This window comes from Homalodisca vitripennis, unplaced genomic scaffold (genome assembly GCF_021130785.1).
Source record: "Homalodisca vitripennis isolate AUS2020 unplaced genomic scaffold, UT_GWSS_2.1 ScUCBcl_2850;HRSCAF=7972, whole genome shotgun sequence".
NCBI classification, from domain to species: Eukaryota; Metazoa; Arthropoda; class Insecta; order Hemiptera; family Cicadellidae; genus Homalodisca; species Homalodisca vitripennis.
This window is the reverse complement of record NW_025778960.1, coordinates 1-20,440: the sequence shown is the minus strand read 5'-3', so window position 1 is coordinate 20,440 and position 20,440 is coordinate 1. Positions and strand designations below refer to the sequence as shown.

At 32.4% G+C, this 20,440-nt stretch overlaps 1 protein-coding gene across 1 annotated transcript; it reads left to right on the top strand.

The window, feature by feature from the left end:
* Nucleotides 1-5: 5 nt before the first annotated feature.
* LOC124372287 lies at nt 6-15,006 on the top strand. The gene is made up of 4 exons (XM_046830667.1): nt 6-127; nt 3,792-3,935; nt 7,188-7,455; nt 14,849-15,006. The coding sequence occupies exons 1-4, from the start codon at nt 14-16 to the stop codon at nt 15,004-15,006; spliced, it is 684 nt and encodes a 227-aa protein (XP_046686623.1). The 5' UTR covers nt 6-13.
* The last annotated feature ends 5,434 nt before the right edge of the window (nt 15,007-20,440 follow it).

Sequence of the window (20,440 nt, the reverse complement as noted above, 5' to 3'; positions counted from 1 at the left end):
AAAAAAACTGCACATGAAATTAAACTCAAAGAAGTTAAAACAGGCTCTGGAGAGAAGGAAGGAAAAGCCCCAGAATGCATCAAGCAATGTAGTATTACAGGCACTACAATCCTGTCCGCCAGAAAAGGTAGTAACTTTTTTTGTGTCCACACAAATTTTACGTAGAGTTGGAGTACACTGTAGTATTTGTTCTTAGACTAATCATAATTAAAACTAGTTGTGTTACTATGGGAGAGATGAGGGGGATAGAACTCTCCAAGAGTTCTAAAAAAATTGTCTGAAGTACAGAAGTCAAACTTTTTCTTAGAATTAGGTCTATCTAGTTTTAAAAACATTTATATTTTATTGAAATTCATGCCATACACCCACATGGTGTGAAGTGTTTTTAAATCAGATTCATCCCCTCAAAGCCAAGTCTTAGTTACACTACTGGTTTTAGTCATATTTAGTGTTGTTTGTAACATTTTATCAGAAGTATTTGTTTTTCAGATTAGTCCATTTCTGTTTTTAAACATTACATGTTTTTGTACCTTGTATTTTTTGTGATTTTTTGTAAATTCATATAGTTTTGAATCGTAGTGTTTAAAAAAAATAAACCGGGTCTTTAATATCATCTGGCCTGCCCTGGGGCAACATTAGACATAATATGGCAGATTTTACTGTAGATAGAATATGAAAGGTTTTATTGTAATTTAACACATTTTTCCTTTACTGCTGTATAGTATTTAAATTTTGTTTTCAAAAAAGGAGAAATCATTTATACAGCCAGATTATGAATACTGAATTTTATATTTGCAAGCTAAATATTAATGTAAAATTACATTGGTATTTTCATTTTAATATAGTTTTCAATTGTTAAAACTAAAAATTGAAAATAGTGGTATACCATTTCTTAACCATATATTTGTACGTATTGCATATTTTTTAGATCAACATAACAGTAACATAACATAATAGTATTGTGATTGGCATAAAAGCAGAATTTCGATTCATTTGGATTACCTCAATCCATTAAAATATTTCATGGATATAAACAAATTTATATTTATAAATATGGATATTATAATATTTTATCAAAAGACAGATCAAATTTGAAGAAAATGTGACAAAATTAGCAGACCAAACTTGATCAACTTTACTCACATTGTCAGATTTCAATAACCCAAATCAAAACATGTCATGTAATTTTTGGTGTTAAGGTGTTTTTCTTTTAAAATATAAGGGCTATTTAGAAAGTAAGAAAAGTTTTGGAATAAAAAAAAACCAATTAAAAGAAGAACATTTATTGTATACTTGTGAAAGAGGGACTAAAATACTACTTTTCTACATAGTCACCATGCAAATTCATAGCGGGAGACAAGCTTTGGAATTCCTGTGTCATAGAATTCTGCTGCCTGTAATCTCAGCCACTCAGTGACGTGTATCTGGAGCTCCTCATTGTCGTCAAAACCCTGTGTTGCTAGCCAGGTTTTTCATTTTCGGGTACAAATGAAAATCACTTGGAGAAAGATTAGGACTGTAGGGGGCATAAGGAAAAACTAACGAGTTCAAGAATTGCGTATGATTTGCCATGTGAGGTTGGGCATTGTTATCAAAAGAAAAATTTTGGTTGATAATTTTCCTTAGCACTTGTTTCCTAAGGTTTTGCAATGTTTGGCAGTACCGCTCAGAGTTTATCGTTAAACCACTCTCGAGAAAATCAATAAGAACAGAACAACATGCCTCTCCCAGAACACTATTGCCATCTTCCTGGTCAACTAAGTTTGCAGACATTCTTTGTTTTTTTTAGAAGATGTTGTGTGCCCCCATTTCATGAACTGTAATTTTGTCTCTCAATTAATGTTTCATCCAGATTTTGTCTCCTGTTACGATTTGATCCAATAATGCATCACCATGACTGTGGTAGGCCTCTAAAACCGTCAAAAGCTGCCCCCAATTGTTGTTATTTATGGTGATCTGTAAGTATTTTTTGGCACTCATCTTGCACAAAATTTATGGTAGCCTAGCTTCTGTGAGACAATTTCAAACAATAAAGTCCAAAACTTGTGGGAAACATATAGAAAGCTCAGTTATTGTGAAACAGCGGTTTTCATAAATTTTTTCGTCATCTTTGGCGACCAGATCGTCAATTACAATGCTGGGATATCCACTCTTCTCTTCATTATAAACATGTGTTGTGACAAATTATAAACTGAATCCTCCACTTCCGGACAGAACTTTCAGTCATTACGTTGTTCCCGTACACTTCACACACTTCTTAACGAATTTATATAGGTTTTAATTTTTTTTGCCAACCATAAACTAATCACAGATTTCACTTCATAACTGGCGGGATTTTTAATTGCAGCAATTTAAAAATAAAGAAAAGGGCAGCACGGAGATGTTTCCGTTGTCACGATTGGGTGCAGACTGAGGTGCTGAATACGAGAACTTCAATATATACACGATTAGCGCATGCCTGGTGGCATCAGGTGGAAACGTTCCTTACTTTCTGAATAGCCCTCGTAATAACAGAGTGGTTGTTTTAAATGTGAGTATGTAGAGATGGAATAACTCATGTAGGTTGTGAGCACATTTCATATGCATAGTTGTTACCAAATAAACATAAACTCCAATACTAGGTATATTTAGTTTGTGAAAGCTAATAATACAGGTCAAAATGATAAAAAGATATGATGATTTTTTTGTGGTACTCCAAGGATCAAGCGTTTAATTTATTTACATTAAATGTAAACAGTTTAACAAATTAGTACTTTATCAAAACCTCTAAAAAGAACATTTATACCTTTAGATGTACTGCATAGAAACACGTATTTTAAACAACTAACAACAAAGTGACAATAGAATAGAAACATTTTTTATTTCCAAAAACATATACACATAGATATTAGATTGATTTACATTTGATAAATAGTAAATTATAGTACCCTTTTACTATACTTACTAAGTGGCGATAAAATATAACAATTTAATTTTAAGTATAGTAGTTGGATAATATTATTTATATAATTTAAGTAAACTATTTATTACATATTAACACTAAAATGGAAATTAGCCTACATGGGCAAGCAGCCTGTGCGTAGGCTAAATAATATATAATATTTAATATAATAAGCAATATAACACTAATCTGGGGAACTTCTTATTAGTTTTTTTGAGACTACTCACATCAGTAAAAAAATATTTGCCAACAATTTTTGAACCAGTATTTTCAGATTTATCACTTATAATTTAGAAACTAAATGGATAGACCACTCCCTGGTTAAGAGTTTGAGAATCTTATAATTATACAATTTGTTATTTTCTAATTATTGTATGTAATTTGAAACTGCAAAACTCTGTAATGTTGAAATGTGTCATGCTAGGTATTTGAGAAACTCAAATTCTAGCATAATAATAAAATTATTAGTATTCATCATAATCTAATCTAGCTATTTTTTATTACCTCGGTGAGCATCTTCTTCCACCAACATAAAAGTTCATAAAAATTGTTGTGCACAATGAGATGATTATATTCTTTGCTAAGTTACTGTGCACAATGAGATGATTAGATTCTTTGCTAAGTTACTGTGCACAATGAGATGATTAGATTCTTTGCTAAGTTACTGTGCACAATGAGATGATTAGATTCTTTGCTAAGTGATCATGCATAATGAGATGATTAGATTCTGTGCCAAGTAATGTACTAGATTGTGTTTCTGTCTTCAATATGAGTTCTGTGACAGCCTTAAATGCTGTGAGTTACTGATTCCTATACTCATCAGTAGTATACATCTGTTTGTTTGTCTTAGGTGGAAATAAAAGTAGAAGTTAGCGAGTACTATGTCAAGACTATTGCATCACAACCTGAGGAAGAAAACACAGTATTTGTTGAGAAACAACTTTTAACATACCCTAGCAAGAAGAATGACTTCCGTATAATGAATTTGGTTCCTGTAAGTAGCTTTCTTGGTTTTATATAATGTACAAGTTGTGTCTATATATATTTAAACTTGTACTATTGCCCGAATTTAAACTACTTTATATGACAGGAACACGTTCCTCGTCAAATCACTCTCTTCATTCTTTTTGTAAATATGTGTTGGAACTCATCTTAACAAATAAATAATATGTACACATATAGCAGCTATTGTTGGAAGGGCTGATTCAATGTGAATGTTGAATTTAGCTCCAGTTCACCTCCATCTTATGTGCAGCATCTAAAATTTGACGCTGTTGCAGACTTGACTCCTGAAATCTGAATCTCATGTCTGATGTTGAAAAGATGCTGGGGGTTCGCTTTGAGCGTCTTCCAGCACTGCAACAGTTCGGTAATCCATTAAACAAACAGTTTAATCCAGTATTTTGGCGGGTGTAGAATTAGGGATTCAAGTTGAGATATATTACTGAAAACTGTGCCAACAAACAACCTACGATTGCTCAGTTGTCTTGTGGTTTTACCTGCTGTTCACGTTAAACAGTTGCCAGTGTTATCCACGTTATTGCTACTGTACTTAGTGTTGTAGTTTGTGCTTAATTTATATTTCAAGATGGTAAGTGTTTTTAAAATGTCTCAGTGTAAATGAAAACATAAAACTATAATTCTTCAGAAGAAGAACAAGAGACTAGGTAAAGGCTTACTAACCTCACAATTGGACATGGTGTGGGTTGCGCAATGATACATGACATATAGAAGAACAGTAAAAAGATTAATTTTTTGCAAAAGCAGTGAAAATGTGAAAAGTACCATGAAAATATTGATAAAGGGGAATTTCCTCAGGTTGAGGATAGCCTATAAACTTGGTTTCTTCAAGAACATAACAGGCGTACACCAATTTCAGGGGAATTCTTAAAGAAAAGGAAAAGGTATTCTATGAGAAAATAATGGAGATAAACAATTTCAAAGCAAGTGAAAGATGGTTAGAAAAATTAAAAAGACTTTTCGGAGTTCATTTGTTAAGTGCGACGTGCGAAAAACTTCATGTGATGTTGCTGCAGTCGAACTATTCAAGAAAAAGTTTAAGCAAATCATGGACACACTAGACCTAACTCCCGATCAAGTGTATAATGCAGATGAGAGTGGTTTTATTTTACCGGCTTTTGACCAAGGTTGCCTTTGCAACTTCTGTGAAGGAGGCACAAGACATATCTGATAGTAATATTATTTTTGTTTTAAAGAATCTTCAAGAGATAGTATTAAAAGGTTTGGTGTAATAACACACATTTGATACATTTTAAGCATTTTTATAGATTGTCTTCCAATAATCTGGTGGTCTAAAGGATTTCCATAAAAAATTGGTATACAAAAAAGTGCAGTGGTATCAGCATATCAGATGTGGTAAAAACCTCATAAATTGCTGGCGTCTTTGTGCGACAATCTGTATTGGGTGATATTTATTATAGTACACAGTTAAAATGTCAAACGAACCATTTATCTGTACTCAATATGTTTCGATGTATCGAGTAATGCCCAGTTTTAAAAATTTGTATTCCATCTTCGGTATAATAATAATAAACTAATTAATAATCGTTATGGTCTGTCAACCGATGAATTTTCGAATTACACATTTCTCTAGTAGCATTGTATGCTTTGCTCCATAATTGTATTGTGATGTAAAAACAAACCATAAAGTAGTATACAGTTTACATTTATTAGAGTAATAATATTAATATTGATGTTTTCGTAGCAACAAGGTTTTGTTTGTTTTTTATTTCCAGTATTGCTGCCAAGTTCATAAGTGTTTGACGATCGGTTGTTGACATTAATTTATTACACAAGTAGTGTTATTTTGTGCTTTATGTAATATACTGTATTTTATTTATAACAATGAGTAAAGAAAACTTTAGAGACGTGAAAACCATCTCTTACAAGTTTTAGACAAGAGTATTAGCTCAAACAAATTAAAAAAATTATACATGTGTACAATTTTGAATGAAACTAAAAATTTTATAAAAAAGTGTCAAAATAATTTCATATTAAAAAATATATTGTACTATATTTTATTTTTTCCAGAAAAATATGTATTATATTCTTCAATTTATTACAGAAAAGTGTTTGCCTTTTTTTTTAAATCTGGTATAATCGTTATGGAGAGATAACAATACAAAATTCAATAATGCAGCCAACACTTTTCTAGATTGATTTATAGGTAATGGAACAATCAAATTGAGGTTGAAAAATGTGGTAGTTTTCCTATATATATATATATATATATATATATATATATATATATATATATATATATATATATATATATTACTCTATTCCCTTTATAGTCATTTTCATCAAAATTGTTCCTAACCTCTATTACATCTGCTCTCACTGATAAAATAAAATTTTTTTAATATTGTAGCTGTTAGGGTACAACTCAGATTTTGTTAATATTGATGTGGGACTGAATTAAATATGGCTTTGACAACACCAAAGAGAATGATGAATCAATGAGAGTTTGCCTCCAGGAAAACAACTGCTGTGTTACAGAGGCTTGATTTAGTCAAGAATCATTTAAAGTTTAATCGGGGAATTCTACAATGCTAGGATCTTCAATCTCAAAAAGAAGGCACTATCTGTTGATAGAGCTATACTTATATGTACATAATTCTTCCAACTAAGATTTGTGTATATTGGAAAGTACACCACAGTAAAGTACTACCACATTGTAGTTTTTAGTTTCCAAAATAGAAGTAATTCAATAAATTGATACAGTTTTCAATTCAAAAGTCACTGTTCTACTTTTGTTCTATTATCCTCTACCCCCATCACATTAAAAAACTAAATAATTTAAAATAATTCTAAACCAAATGAATTTTTGTCCAGACAGGAGAGACTCTATAGTCTCTAGGAGGGCTTTAGAGTGTGTCCTTAGTGAGGTAGCAAGTTACTCAACACTTTCATAAGTTTTGTTTGAGTTAACTCTACAAATTAATCTTATACTGTTACTTTCTTATTTATTGGTTGATCGTTGTATATATTTTGTATTGATGTTTCTTGTTGACTCAATGTCTTGTTGACTTGTTGAAATAATAAACTCATTACAATTCAAGCTGTGGTCTATTACAAGTTTTAAAATGTTAGTCACCTTCAGAATTAGTGTTTATGTTATTGTGTGTGATTAGTTAAAAACCAAATTGTTAGATTTGGTGTGTAAATCCAGGGATATGGTACGCTTGTATGTTGTGAAAGTATAAACAACTGATGCTTCTTCCAGATGAAAGAATGTGACTATCCCAAAGAAGACGTGGCAGACAATCAACTTGGTGAGACAGAGGAGATGCACATCGTTGACTTCAGTGAACTGGCTAGCAGTTCTTTCAATCCGTTGAAGAGACTTGATGGATTAACGGACTCAAAGGTTTCAAGTACCACGAGTAAACATATAACACGTCCTGTTTTTAAAGTCTGTCAACTCTGTGAAAATCAGTGCTTTTCAACTTACAAAGACTTAATGGACCATTATAAATCAAGACATCATGTTTGTAAGTATCGGGTTAAAATTTGAATATTTTTATAAAGATTACAGTGTGAATAGACACTGATATAAGTAAAACATAAATCAGTTGAGATCTATCGAAGTAGATGTCTGTTAATCAAGTAAGTTTAGGAATAGGGGCCGTCCCTTGAATTACGTAATGCTAAAATCAGACTTTTCAGACTTCCCTTGTAACGGACTTGTATCGGTAATTCTAACTCCACTCAAAAAATGCGTAAACTGCCACAAACCCCCTCCTCCCTCAATTATAGTGTTTTAAAAATTGTAATATAATTTTTTTAAATTTCACTCCCAAGTAAAACTTTGGATTCATGATAAACCATGTTTACCTGTTTCGTAAAGTTTTATCTGTACTGTCAACGTTTGGCTCAAACTTCAAACAACTTGGCAAAAACTTGTACTCGCCCAAAACAGATTTAAACTACCTGCTTTATCATTTAAGGGCACATTTATATGGAGGATTCAGATTTTATTCTGTTTGCTTTCCATGGGAGGGGGGGGAGATATAATTTATGAATGAATTTAAGCAATTCATTGTTGGAGTTAAATAGTTACGTAACACTGCATCAAAATCCTCCCCCCCTGGGGCGTTAGGTAATTAAGGGACAGCCCAGAGTATAACAAGATGATGGGATATAACAAATGCTGTGCAGTTAGTTGCCAGACCATAGCAAGGTAATTAAGGGACAGCCCAGAGTATAACAAGATGATGGGATATAACAAATGCTGTGCAGTTAGTTGCCAGACCATAGCAAGGTAATTAAGGGACAGTCCAGAGTATAACAAGATGATGGGACATAACAAATGCTGTGCAGTTAGTTGCCAGACCATAGCAATAGTGAGGAGTTGAGTTGTGATATAGCCTGTTATTTTCATAACTAAAGTTAAAAGAGAGGAAAGTGCACACAACACTTGGCTTGGAAAGAAATTCTGCAAAATTAGTTGCCAGGATGTAAGTGTGCAATAAGAAGATGAGGAAAATAGACCTCTTATGGTAAGTTGGTCTATGAAAGGTAAGGGGAAAGGGGAGTGCAGGTATTAATTAGGGGGTGGAAAGAAATCCAGTAAAATTGTTTCCGGACTATATTGATGAAAGTGTGACTGAAAGATTTAATGGCCATTAGTGATTCGTATATTTGCTCTTTTAAAAAGAGCATCATAGACCTCTAAAGCTTTTGGTGTGTCACATGATTAATTATTAGAGTCATTAATAGGGTTTGGGCTATCTGATGTGGCTCCGGTTTACTCTGTATTTATTGAACTGTATTTATTATATGTTGAATTGTAGTACGTAACCAAATTTAATCAGTTATCAGTGGTAAAGTCCTCTTTACAAACTCAGAAATATGGAGTACCCAAGGGTCAATTCTTGGACGCATTTTTACTATTTCTTTACCATCAGAAAGGGTTGCCATCACACATATTACATAAAAACAATAACCTTTGTCTGTATGCCAATCACTTAAATGTAATAGTAATAGAAAAAAATAATGATGACATGCTGACAACGCTAGTTACTCATCATAGTTAATTTACAAGAAACACAAACAAATTAATAATAGAAAAGCATTCTCTAGACTTTTACAGTAGCAGATATAAAAATTAGATATAAAATTCCAAATGAAAAACTCTGAATTGAAAATGTAAAACTGTTAAAAACTTACAAAGAAATACTTAACTGGAAAAGTTATACAGGGTGTAACAAAATTCTCTACACAAACTTGAGGATATTGTTCCAGGGACTATAAGGAGCTAAAAACTAAATACAACTAATGGTTTACCTCTTTTCGTTTACTGATTTTATGTGTGTGGTTTTCAGTTTTATTTTGTATTTCAGAAACCAGTAAAAATATATAACTCACATTTGGTAGTTTCATATTTCTTGCAGTATAAAATCAAGAAAAAAATTATTATTATATTACCATCACATCACGTTTTAAGATGGCGAGTGGTTGAAAATGTTAAAGCCTAATATTGTAAATACTAATATAATTATGAAATAACATATCAGCCAAGAAATAATGTAGATGTAAACTTATAACATTTTTTTAATGCTTGGAAAAGTTTTTACTGTCTACACGTTTATGGCATTATTGACCATGCTTTACAACTGTTAAAAGCTTATATCTAAATTATCTATTGACCAATTTTTATGATCTAGGTATTGAAATGTTTTTATCTATATTTACCAACATTTATTATTCTTTAAAATTTGTCAAATCTCTTTTGGTTTTTAAAGTGTTAAGCTTTAAAAACGTAAATCATCCACCATCTTGAAACGTAATATGATAATATAATATTAATTTTTCGCATGATTTTAGACTGCAAGAAAAAATAGTTAAACCAAATTTGAATTTCATATCTTTACTGGTGTCTGAAATAAAAAATAAAAACTAAAAAAACACATACAGAATGACAAATGTTAAGCAAAAAGAGTTAGAACATTGGTTGTGTTTAGGCTCTCCTCTTGGTTTGTAGAACAATGACCAAAAGTTTGTAAGAATGTTTTGTTACACCTTGTACAATATATATATATATATATATATATATATATATATATATGACTAGGATAGACTAGTATCAATATTTATGGCAGAACAATCGAGCTATCGATTGAAGTGTATTATTACTCAATAAAACAAACTTAATTCCTCTTTTTTATGGTTAGAAGAAACGTCTTGTACGAGCAACTGTACTGACTGTGACCAGCTGACCGGGCCGACTGTCTAATTAGTTACATCTGCTGTCGTGTTTTGGTGTCTGCCTAATTGATTTATTTTGAGTTTATGTTTTGTACTGGTTATTAGTAGTATGGTTGATGTGTTTTGGTGTCTGCCTAATTAATTTATTTTGAGTTTATGTTTTGTACTGGTTATTAGTAGTATGGTTGACACACTCAATTTTAGGGATAAAATCGAGTGATTTGAGAGAACTGTTTAGCTGAATTGGAACCAGTTTCCTTATTAGGGTAGTTCAAGGTTAATTTTTTTAAAATAAAAAACTATAGTAACAATAATAACCTAATATTATTATTCCTTGAAACTTTCCTGAAAACAATGACGTATTATAATAAGTCATATACAGATTGAATATCAATGTTGTAAAGAATTGTACAAAAAGGCTAAAATATGTTAGTGAATTTTGTCCAAAAGTTCAAAAATTGTTAGAAAACTAAACATTTTTTAAATGTAAAAGCGCTAAAACTATATATATTTTTGGTAACTATAAAATTGTGCTTCTTTTTTATAATTTGGAATTGATTTAAACCTCTCACACAAATGTGATGAGATAGTGCAAAGTTATAAAATCAATAAAATCTTATCAAGAATATTCAAATACCAAAATCATTTTAAGGTAAGAAAAATAATAATAAAATAAATTTATTATTATTTCTTAATATATTCTGTATGTAATAAAATAAGTCATGTTGAATTTCCAGTGTTACAAAGGAATTGTACGCAAAGGCTGAAACATTGTTAGTAAATTTTGTTACAAAATCAAAAAATCCTAAAAAAGTAAAAATTTTTTAAGTAATCCCACTAAAACTGTACATATTTTGAATAAGTATAAAATTTTACATCTTTTTTATATTTTTGAAGTTTTATAAATCTATCACACATGTATGATAAAATAGTGCAGTTACCGTAAAATGGGGTGAATAGCAACACTGGGGTGAATAGCAACAAAACTTCCGAAAATCTTTTACAAAATGGTAGAAAGGCACAAAACTGATAATCCACCGCGGGATATTTTTTTTTGAAGCTGCAAACCTTGAAAGTTACAGGGAAAAATAACGTTGTTGTGTTGGCATCACTGTACTGCTGTGTATTGAAGACGACACATGTGCTTTTAATAACCTCAACAATTGAATCTTTCTAAACTTCTCATGTAAGTACCAAACTAAGTTCTTTCATACAACCAAGTAGGTTTTTTTATTGTGCTAAAACATCTAAGAGATCAATTACAGGAGTTAACAAATCTATCTATTCTGAAACATGTTGTTCAATAATTTTTAGGTTATCATGTCGGATATTTTTAAATCACGGGGTGAATAGAAACAGAGAATTGTTGTGTTTCTTTTCACCCCACGGATTACAAAATTAGATAGTAAGGTTATAAAATTATATATATACAATATTTTGTTGTTATTTTAGTGCTTGTTCACTGTCTCAGTTAGTATGGAGTTATATAGTATGCTTAAAATTTAGGCTACTATGAATGTTACTAAAAGTAACCAATTTTCAACAGGTCTAGGCCCAGGTAACCTAAATTAAATCTCAGTACCTACGGTACATATCTTTCTTTCTCGTTTTAACAACTGTGTAGTAATGTTTAACATATATTACGTATCGTACTGTACATATAACATACCCATGTGTGTATGTTTAACATATGTACGGTAACTTAAGAAACATTTTTATGTTAGATATGAAACATATGTTTCAAGCACATTTTAAAAACAATTAGGTCTAATACAAATGTTTTTTTCCAGCATGCCGAGAAACTATATATCTCTCAACAAACATAAAAAACACTCGGCTGAAGACTTAAAAAGGGCTCTGAGTTTAATAAATGATGGTATGAGCTTAAGAGTAGCGGCAGATTGCTCTGGCATTCATTACAGTGTGCTTTATAGACACATGAAGAAAGGTAGCGAGATGAAGAAGAAGGGGGGACAAACTGTATTGTCAGAAGAGGAAGAAAAAATTATTGTTGACAGACTAAAAACAGTCGGTGAATGGGGTTACCCGATTGATTCGATCACTCTACGGCTGTTGGTGAAAGAATATCTCGATAGGCGTGGAAAGACAGTGATCAAGTTTAAAGACAATCTTCCAGGAAAAGATTTTGTGTATTCGTTTCTACAACGCTACAAAGCTCAATTATCTTTCCGAATGTGCCAAAACATCAAACGGTCTAGGGCAGCCGTAACACCTGAACTCATCAATGAGTATTTTGATAACTTGGAAGTCGAGTTAAAGGATGTCCCTAAATCACACATTGTTAACTACGATGAAAACTAACCTGTGTGACGACCCTGGCCGAACAAAAGTAATAACAAGGAGGGGCTGCAAATATCCTGAAAGAGTAATGAACTCGACCAAAGCGTCAACTTCTGTGATGTTTGCTGCGTCAGGTGATGGAACCATATTACCACCATATGTGGTATATAAAGCTCAGCATCTTTACGACAGCTGGAGGGAAGGAGGTCCAGCCAACTCCCGGTATAATCGTACTAAAAGTGGATGGTTCGATTCTTCTGTTTTTCAGATTGGGTTGAAACTGTGGCTTTACCTTACTTTAGACGGTTTGATGGTGTGAAGTATCTCATTGGGGACAACTTGTCCAGCCACCTGTCACTAGACGTTATAAAAAAATGCAACGAGAGCAAAGTTAAGTTTATCTTTCTACGAGCAACTCGACTCACATAAACCCAACCACTAGACGTCGCATTTTTTTCGACCGCTTAAGATATCATGGCGCGCTATCCTCAAAGATTGGAAAAATGGGCCAGGTAGGTACGAGGCTACTGTCCCGAAAGATAAGTTCCCCAGCCTCTTAAAAAAAGTTTTTGAGACTTGCAAACCTGATAACATTATATCAGGTTTCAAAAAGTGTGGAATAATCCCTATAAACCGCAAACCAGTGTTGGCAATGCTTCCAGGTTATGGCGTTTCCGATAGCGCTGCCGTGAGTTCAGCCCAGTCGTCGGCTGGCAATACACCTGGTACTGTATGTGAAACACCTATTGAAGCAATTGATTCTTGTTTCAAAGAGCTTTTGAAAAAATTGAGGCAAGGTGACTCCCCAAAACCGAGGAAGAAAAGAGTGAAGGTTTCGGTAGCAGCTGGGAAGAGTGTCGGCATCCAAGATTTTGTTGAGATGTCTGAAGATAATCCCGAAATAGTTGACCAAGCTGGGACTAGTACCGGTACCAGTACCGGAGTTAGAAAGGCAGGCACCAAGATTACAAAAAAAAAAAAAACAAAAAAGAAGGCAACCCAACCATCATCGTCTGACAGTGACATGTCAGACTATTCTGTCCAAGACACAGACAAAGAATTAATCTTGTCATCTCCAGACGAAGAGTCAGGTGTAGAGGAGCCCTTAAATACGCAATTGTCATTTCTTCCGGAGATTTCGCTGTGGTAAAGGTCTATGGGAAAACTAAAGCCCACTTCAGACTATATGTTTGCCAAGTCAAAGATTATGAAGAAGGTGGTTACATCTGCCAGTTCTACAAAAAACAACCTTTTGCGAGAAAATTTGCTGTTACAGATGAAGACTCCTTCGTAAGCAAAATCGATGTTGTCCGTAAACTTGGTGTTCCAATTGTTGCCCCAAGCACATCACGTTTTAACAATACCATTAGTTTTGATGATGATCTCAGTGGACTGACATTATATTAAGTAGTAGAAGTCAATCAAAAACCTAGCTAATGTTTGCTGCTTGTTTCTTTTGTACCGGTAACTATTTTTTGTATTAATAAATTGTTTACATGAAAAAGTGCATTTAAAAATCTGTTCCCATGTTTTTTTATATTGTAACATGTAAAAGGTCATAAAACAGTGTATTTCCATTCATCCCAACACTGGGAAATAGAAATATCTAGCAAAAACAACATATGTTTCTATTCACCCCTTTCCGTGGGGTGAATAGAAACAGTAACATTTTAATTTTTTTAATTTTTTTGGTGAAGGATATTTAAAAATAATTAATACTGCTTAATAGAAGAAGGCAAGACCGGAAAAACTGAGGTAATTTTCACTGGTTTAGCATTAAATTTAATAACTGTTTTTTAGCTCCAAAGTTGAAAAACTGTTGCTATTCACCCCATTTTACGGTATAAAGAAATTCATATCAAGCACATTTTAACACCCAAATACTATATTTTTAAAATAAGAAAATAAAATTAAAGATCATTTATAATTTACACAAGGAATATTTTGAAAACATTATGTATAATAAGTTGTGTATTTGAAGAATTTTGAGTGGTATATAACAGAGCAATATAAAGCTCACAAACAGCTGTAGAAAGGGTGCCAGTACAGAAGCAGACACTACCAATTTGAGGGTTACAATTAGAGTTACGCTTTCACCATTTATATAAATTCAAAGAATATTGACAAGTATTTGGTCTTCTGATCATGTCTCAGTTAGTTATTTAAACATATGTTCTGTAAACAACCAAATAAAAAGTAATTGAATCATAAACAGTGAGTGTTCTATGGTTTAGTGGTAGCATACTCGTCCAGCAATTAACAGATATTATTTGAGTCCTGACAGAGCAATTGAATTAATCCCTGTTAAAATCACTTGTATACTTTATTTTTTATGTATTCTGGAACTGTATAAATAGCTCATTTTATTTTTTTTAGCGTCTGTACCACCTCCAGCAAAATCTGTAACAACTCCACCAACAAATGTGACCTTTAAAAAGCGTTTTCGTATGTTGAAAAAATCCAAAGATACAAGTTCTAGCAGTCCAGATGGCCAAGATGTTTTTCCATATTATTTCATTGAAGAACATTCCTGAAAGAAGAAGAAAAGCTGCTAGAGAAAAGATTGCAGCTTTATTAGATTTTAATTGCAGAAAAAGATGTAGATCCCCAGGAGATACAATTATGTATATGAAGTTAAAGCAATTTTTTGCTTCAAATTGTGCACATTGAATAAGTATATTTATGATCAAAGTATCCTATTCTAATTTTAGTGGAAATATTCATTTTAGGGTGCATTCATTTACGCTATTTGGTCTTGGTGAAAAAGTCTTTCCAGATAATTATGTATTCATTTGTGTTCCTTAATCCAAGCACTTTGTGAAAGACAAGACGTCAGAGTTTTGTAAAATTTAGCATCTATTTCTGAGTTGTGAATAACATATTTAAATAATTTTCTAAAGTAAACAGGATTTGTAAACAGATTATTATGTTTTGCTATTGGTAATTTTGTGAGAATTTTGTATATATTTAACTGTAAATTTGTATCTTTTGTATATATTTAACTGTAAAATTTGTATCTTTTGTATATATTTAACTGTAAATTTGTATCTTTTGTATATATTTAACTGTAAATTTGTATATGTTGTATATATTTAACTGTACATTTTGTATAGTGTAATACAAATTAAAAGTTGGTTAATGTATATAATTATTGTAAATATATTACCTAGTAACTTAAATTAAGAAAAGCCAATTGACTGTAAAAAGTTGTGTTCTTCAGGTAATAAATTTGTAACAATTTTATTTCTAATTTTTATTTTCTCCTTTATAAATCTGGAGTAAGCGATCTACTACAGTTTTGGCTCATGATTCACACAAGCAATTAGAATTATCAGCATCCTGCCTAATTACTTAGTATAATAATTTATATACATGTTATTATAATTTATTCAGCAAAGTGGTAGATTTTGTAGAAATGTGCATATGCAATCAGCCTCATGACAGAGTTTTTAGGAGATTTTGGATTTTCTCCGGTCATGACCTCCAGAATGAGTAATTATAAACAAATTTTATTCTATTACTTTTTCAATATCACTTAAGGTTTCAAGATGGCGGTCATTAAAAGTTTGAAAAGAAATGGTTATACATAACTTCTTATGCATTATAGTGCAAAACAATAAAGTGTCATTTACAATACTGTTTGTTCCAACCTGTGTTTTTAATATCACGTACGGTTATCCAGATAGTGGGTGTATAAAGTTCTAACTAGAAATTATTAGGTAGATTTTCATAGAAATTTGCTTATTGCAATCATCGTCATGACAGATTTTCTGGAAGATGGATTTCCATGACCCCCCAGGATCTAGTAAGACCCTTGGTATGCTATTACATTTCAATTTAGTCCAATTGTACTTCAGTGCACTGTGAAATTTCCTATAAAATAGGTCCTGTCACTTTTTGTATCTCCAAAGGTTATAAGTCATTAAACACCCTCAAAATAATTTTTTTTATATCCAGAAAATAAATAAACACTATGGTCTACATTTAACAACCTGGCAAATCCCATCTCCGAATTCAAATTATCACATAAATCCTCTTATTCCCCCATTTTGGTGAAACCTACCTCTTAGGGGCTGAGGGCACAGCCCCCAGCGAGCCAAAAACGAGTAAATAACATGTAACCGTTTCTTTCCCAAGTTTGAGAATGGTGGTCATTCGCATTTGGGGCATAATTTTATCTTGTTAAAATTTTTGTCTAACAGGTATTCAAGATTATGGACTTTCTAAATTGTTTGAAAAGCTTATGATTATATTAACAGGATAACCTTAAAGGTTGTCCCATCAGTGTTGTGCTAATCACATATCTAAACTAATAATGCATCATCATCATCATATATATATATATATATATATATATATATAATATATATTATATATATATATATATATAAACACACACACACACACACACACTATTAGTTGCCCTAGGCTTCGTATGCAATTTCCTGTTGAAAAATAGTTTATTATATCTACGTATACTTTTTCTATCACATTCTAAACATTCCTGAGATAATTGATAGTCGTTCCTTCTTGCGCCTCTTTGGCGCATTATGAAGGTATGTACCATATTTTCTCTATCTCTATCATTCGTGGATTTTGCTAGTAAACAAATGTTTCTGCCTCTTTTTGAACTTCAGCTGAAAGTATTAACAGATATACAGGGTGTTTCCAAAAGGTGTTCCAATATTGTGGTATTTTGTTCTAGACGTGAAAATAAGCAAAAAACTTCATAAGGGGGTATGTCCTAAAATGTTTAGTTTTCCGTCTATCTGTCTGTATGTGATTTTTACCAAAAAATTTATATCTTAAATTCACAAAATAACTTTGAACATTTAAACAATCTAATGTTTCTGTGGATTGACTGCTAAGTTGGTATAGTCAATAGTCAATATATTGAGAATAATCATTAAACGTCAGACATATCCAAGGTTACTATACAGAAGGTTGCCTCAGTCGCGTGCGCACACACTTGGCGCACACGTCACACTCAGACCTCCCCCACCTACACTAGCCGCTGTCAAGTGCCGCTAACATGTGTTCGCTCAGACGCTCTACGATTAACCAGTTCAATGTATTTATTATCATTATTAGTGACCACGTTTTGTAAAAGGTTGGATGATTTAAGTGTGTGAGATGCCTGGGGAACGGTGTGCAGTAGCCGTTTGTAACAACAGCCGCGTTTAAAACACGTAAGTTGTCAGAAGAAAGTAATAAGGTATTTTATCACAGATTTCCTAAAGATCAGTCATTGTCAAAACAGTGGGCACATTTTTGTAAACGGGCGGATAAATATTTTAATCCTCTTACTTCTGTTATTTGTTCTGATCATTTCACAAGTGAGTGTTATGAACGTGGTTTAAAAGCAGAACTTTTAAATTTAGCCCCTAAGAAATTATTAAAGCCAAATGCTGTGCCTACACTGTTTTCATGCTCTGAAACTGCTACAGTGTAAGCATTCAACAAAATAAAATTATTTCTAGCGAACGAGACAAACGCATTAAGAGCAGGGATTCCAAACAGATTGTAGAGTATATTTTAAACAATGAATCTACTGAAAATGAAGCCAGTTTAGAAGCTCCGGATATGAATGAAACCCTGTTAAAAGAAAACAGTGAACTTAAAGAAAGGTGCTCAAATCAATTTTAACAAAAAAATCAAATTGATGTATTGCTTAGCATGAAAAAACAAGTAGCTTGGACAAGTGATGAAATCTCGTTGGCTTTTACTCTAAGGTACCTTAGTAAGAGATGTTATTTGTTTATAAAAAGAAAGATGAAAATTCCCCTCCCATGACTTTCAACGCTTCAACGTTGGGCTTCACGTTTTGTAATTGATCAGGGGCTGTTTGTTTCAGTGTTCAAATATCTCGAAGTAGCTAGCTCTTCATTTAAAGAGCACGAGCGTGTGATTATTTTGCAATTTGACGAAATAAAAGTCAAAAAAAGTTATGGAGTACGACTCCAAGAACGACCAAATTGTGGGTCCGCACAGTCAAATGCAAGTTGTTTCAGCTCGAGGACTTTTTGCAAACTGGAAGCAACCCCTTTACGTTAAGTTCGACACACAAGTTACTAAAGAGATTTCTATCGACAATAATTATGAAATTAAAAGAAACAGGCTATACCGTAAAAGCTTGTGTAAGTGACATGGGAGGTGGAAATGTAGGATTGTGGAAAACAGCTAGAAATAAACTACCAAAAAGACATAATTTGTTCCTAACCCCTCCTCCAACGAAAAGGTATACTTATTTGCAGACGCCCCTCATGTTTTGAAACTAATTCGCAACTGGTTTTTAGATACTGGTTTTGAACTTTCTAATGATCAATTTGTCCAAAAAGAGCCAGTTTATACAATTCTAAATATGGAAGAAAATGAGGATTTAAAAGTATGTCATAAATTAACGACAGCGCATTTCACTGTTCAAAAATCTGAGCGTCAAAATGTGCGGAAAGCTAGTGAACTAATGTCTCACACAACGGCAACAGCCTTGAGACATTACTTAAGAAATTACGAAGTTGCACAGTCCACAAGCAGTTTCATTGAGCTTGTGAATAAATGGTTTGACATGATGAACTCCTACAGTCCTCAACAATTTGGAGAGTACTCTCAAAGAGCGTTTGGACAAGACTTGGCAAACAAAATGAAATATTAGACGAAATGTTGAAAACGATGACAACAATGAGATGCTGTGGGAAAAAAGTCCTTACAGTTGTTTCAAAATGGGTGCATTATATCTATCATATCACTAAAAGAGTTGTTAAAAGATCTCAAAACATCGTACGACATTAAATACATTCTCACTTATAGGTTTAACCAAGACTGTTTAGAGAATCTATTCTCTCAGATTAGAACGAGAGGGAGGACTAAACGATCATCCTACCCCATTAGATACCATATACCGTCTGCGAATGATCATTCTTGGTTAAAACTCAAGGCTTATCACAGCAAATACTAACACTAACAACAACGAAGACACGTCAGAAACAATCGTTAGTAAAGTATTGCGCGTAGCAGGAGTAAACGTGATCGAAACTACATGCCCTTTGCTTCGATACAGGTCAATCTTCAGTGGAGATGACACAAGATAAACTTCCATGTACACCAGGACCAAGCAACCACTCCGTTGATTGTAAAAATGATGCCTTGGAGTATCTTTCAGGATGGGTGGCCAAGAAGCTAAAAACAAGTTACCCATATCTTACGACAGTTCAAGATGAAGAGAACGTTAAAATTTCCTGAAATCGGCATGAATGATTCATGGATTAAACATTTATCATATGGAGGATTGACTCATCCATCACCAGAATGGCTTCAACCAAGCAAAGTGGATGAACGAAGAATTTGAATCATTTCATAAAAAATACCTTTCCAAAGAACCATATTACTAATATTTCATAGAAACAAGTAAGCTTTTTGTAGTGTTCATTTCTTTCAATGCGCTGAGGCGAAACTGTATTTATGAATAAAATAGGTTTGCATGTTTGTAACTTATTTTTTAAATTGAAAAAATATTGAATAATAAATTTTTTTTGATGGTATGTTATTTGCAGGCGTAGTAATTTTGTTACATAAAATAAAGAGCTACAGCAAGTTATAGTGTTTATTTACATTTAAATTGAGATATTTCAAATGCTTTAGTTGTATGGCTTCAAATGGACGGTTATATTTGTTTTATTTAGGATATATACTACTTAAAGTTAAGAAAAATAAGAATATATTAAAATTTTGTTTATGTAGGTACATCATTGTTGTTTCCAGTTTTATTGTTCATTATATAGATACATTCTAAATCATCTTTGATTTGGAGTATTGACATCAAATAAATGTATTACAGTAAGGTAAAGTATGCAAACTTCTTCACATCTCCAGCTTTAATATTATTTCAATGTATATTTATATTCTAAATATTTCTAACCATTTTCAAGCTAGCAAATACAGATGCGTCTATTAGTATGCAATAAATAAATT

Excerpts from the sequence above, each read along its gene's own strand:
- LOC124372287 (XM_046830667.1), top strand. The coding sequence starts at position 14 with ATGAAATTAAACTCAAAGAAGTTAAAACAGGCTCTGGAGAGAAGGAAG. Across the intron at positions 3,936-7,187 it reads GTATAATGAATTTGGTTCCT|ATGAAAGAATGTGACTATCC; the intron begins GTAAGTAGCTTT and ends TGCTTCTTCCAG. Across the intron at positions 7,456-14,848 it reads TAAATCAAGACATCATGTTT|CGTCTGTACCACCTCCAGCA; the intron begins GTAAGTATCGGG and ends TATTTTTTTTAG.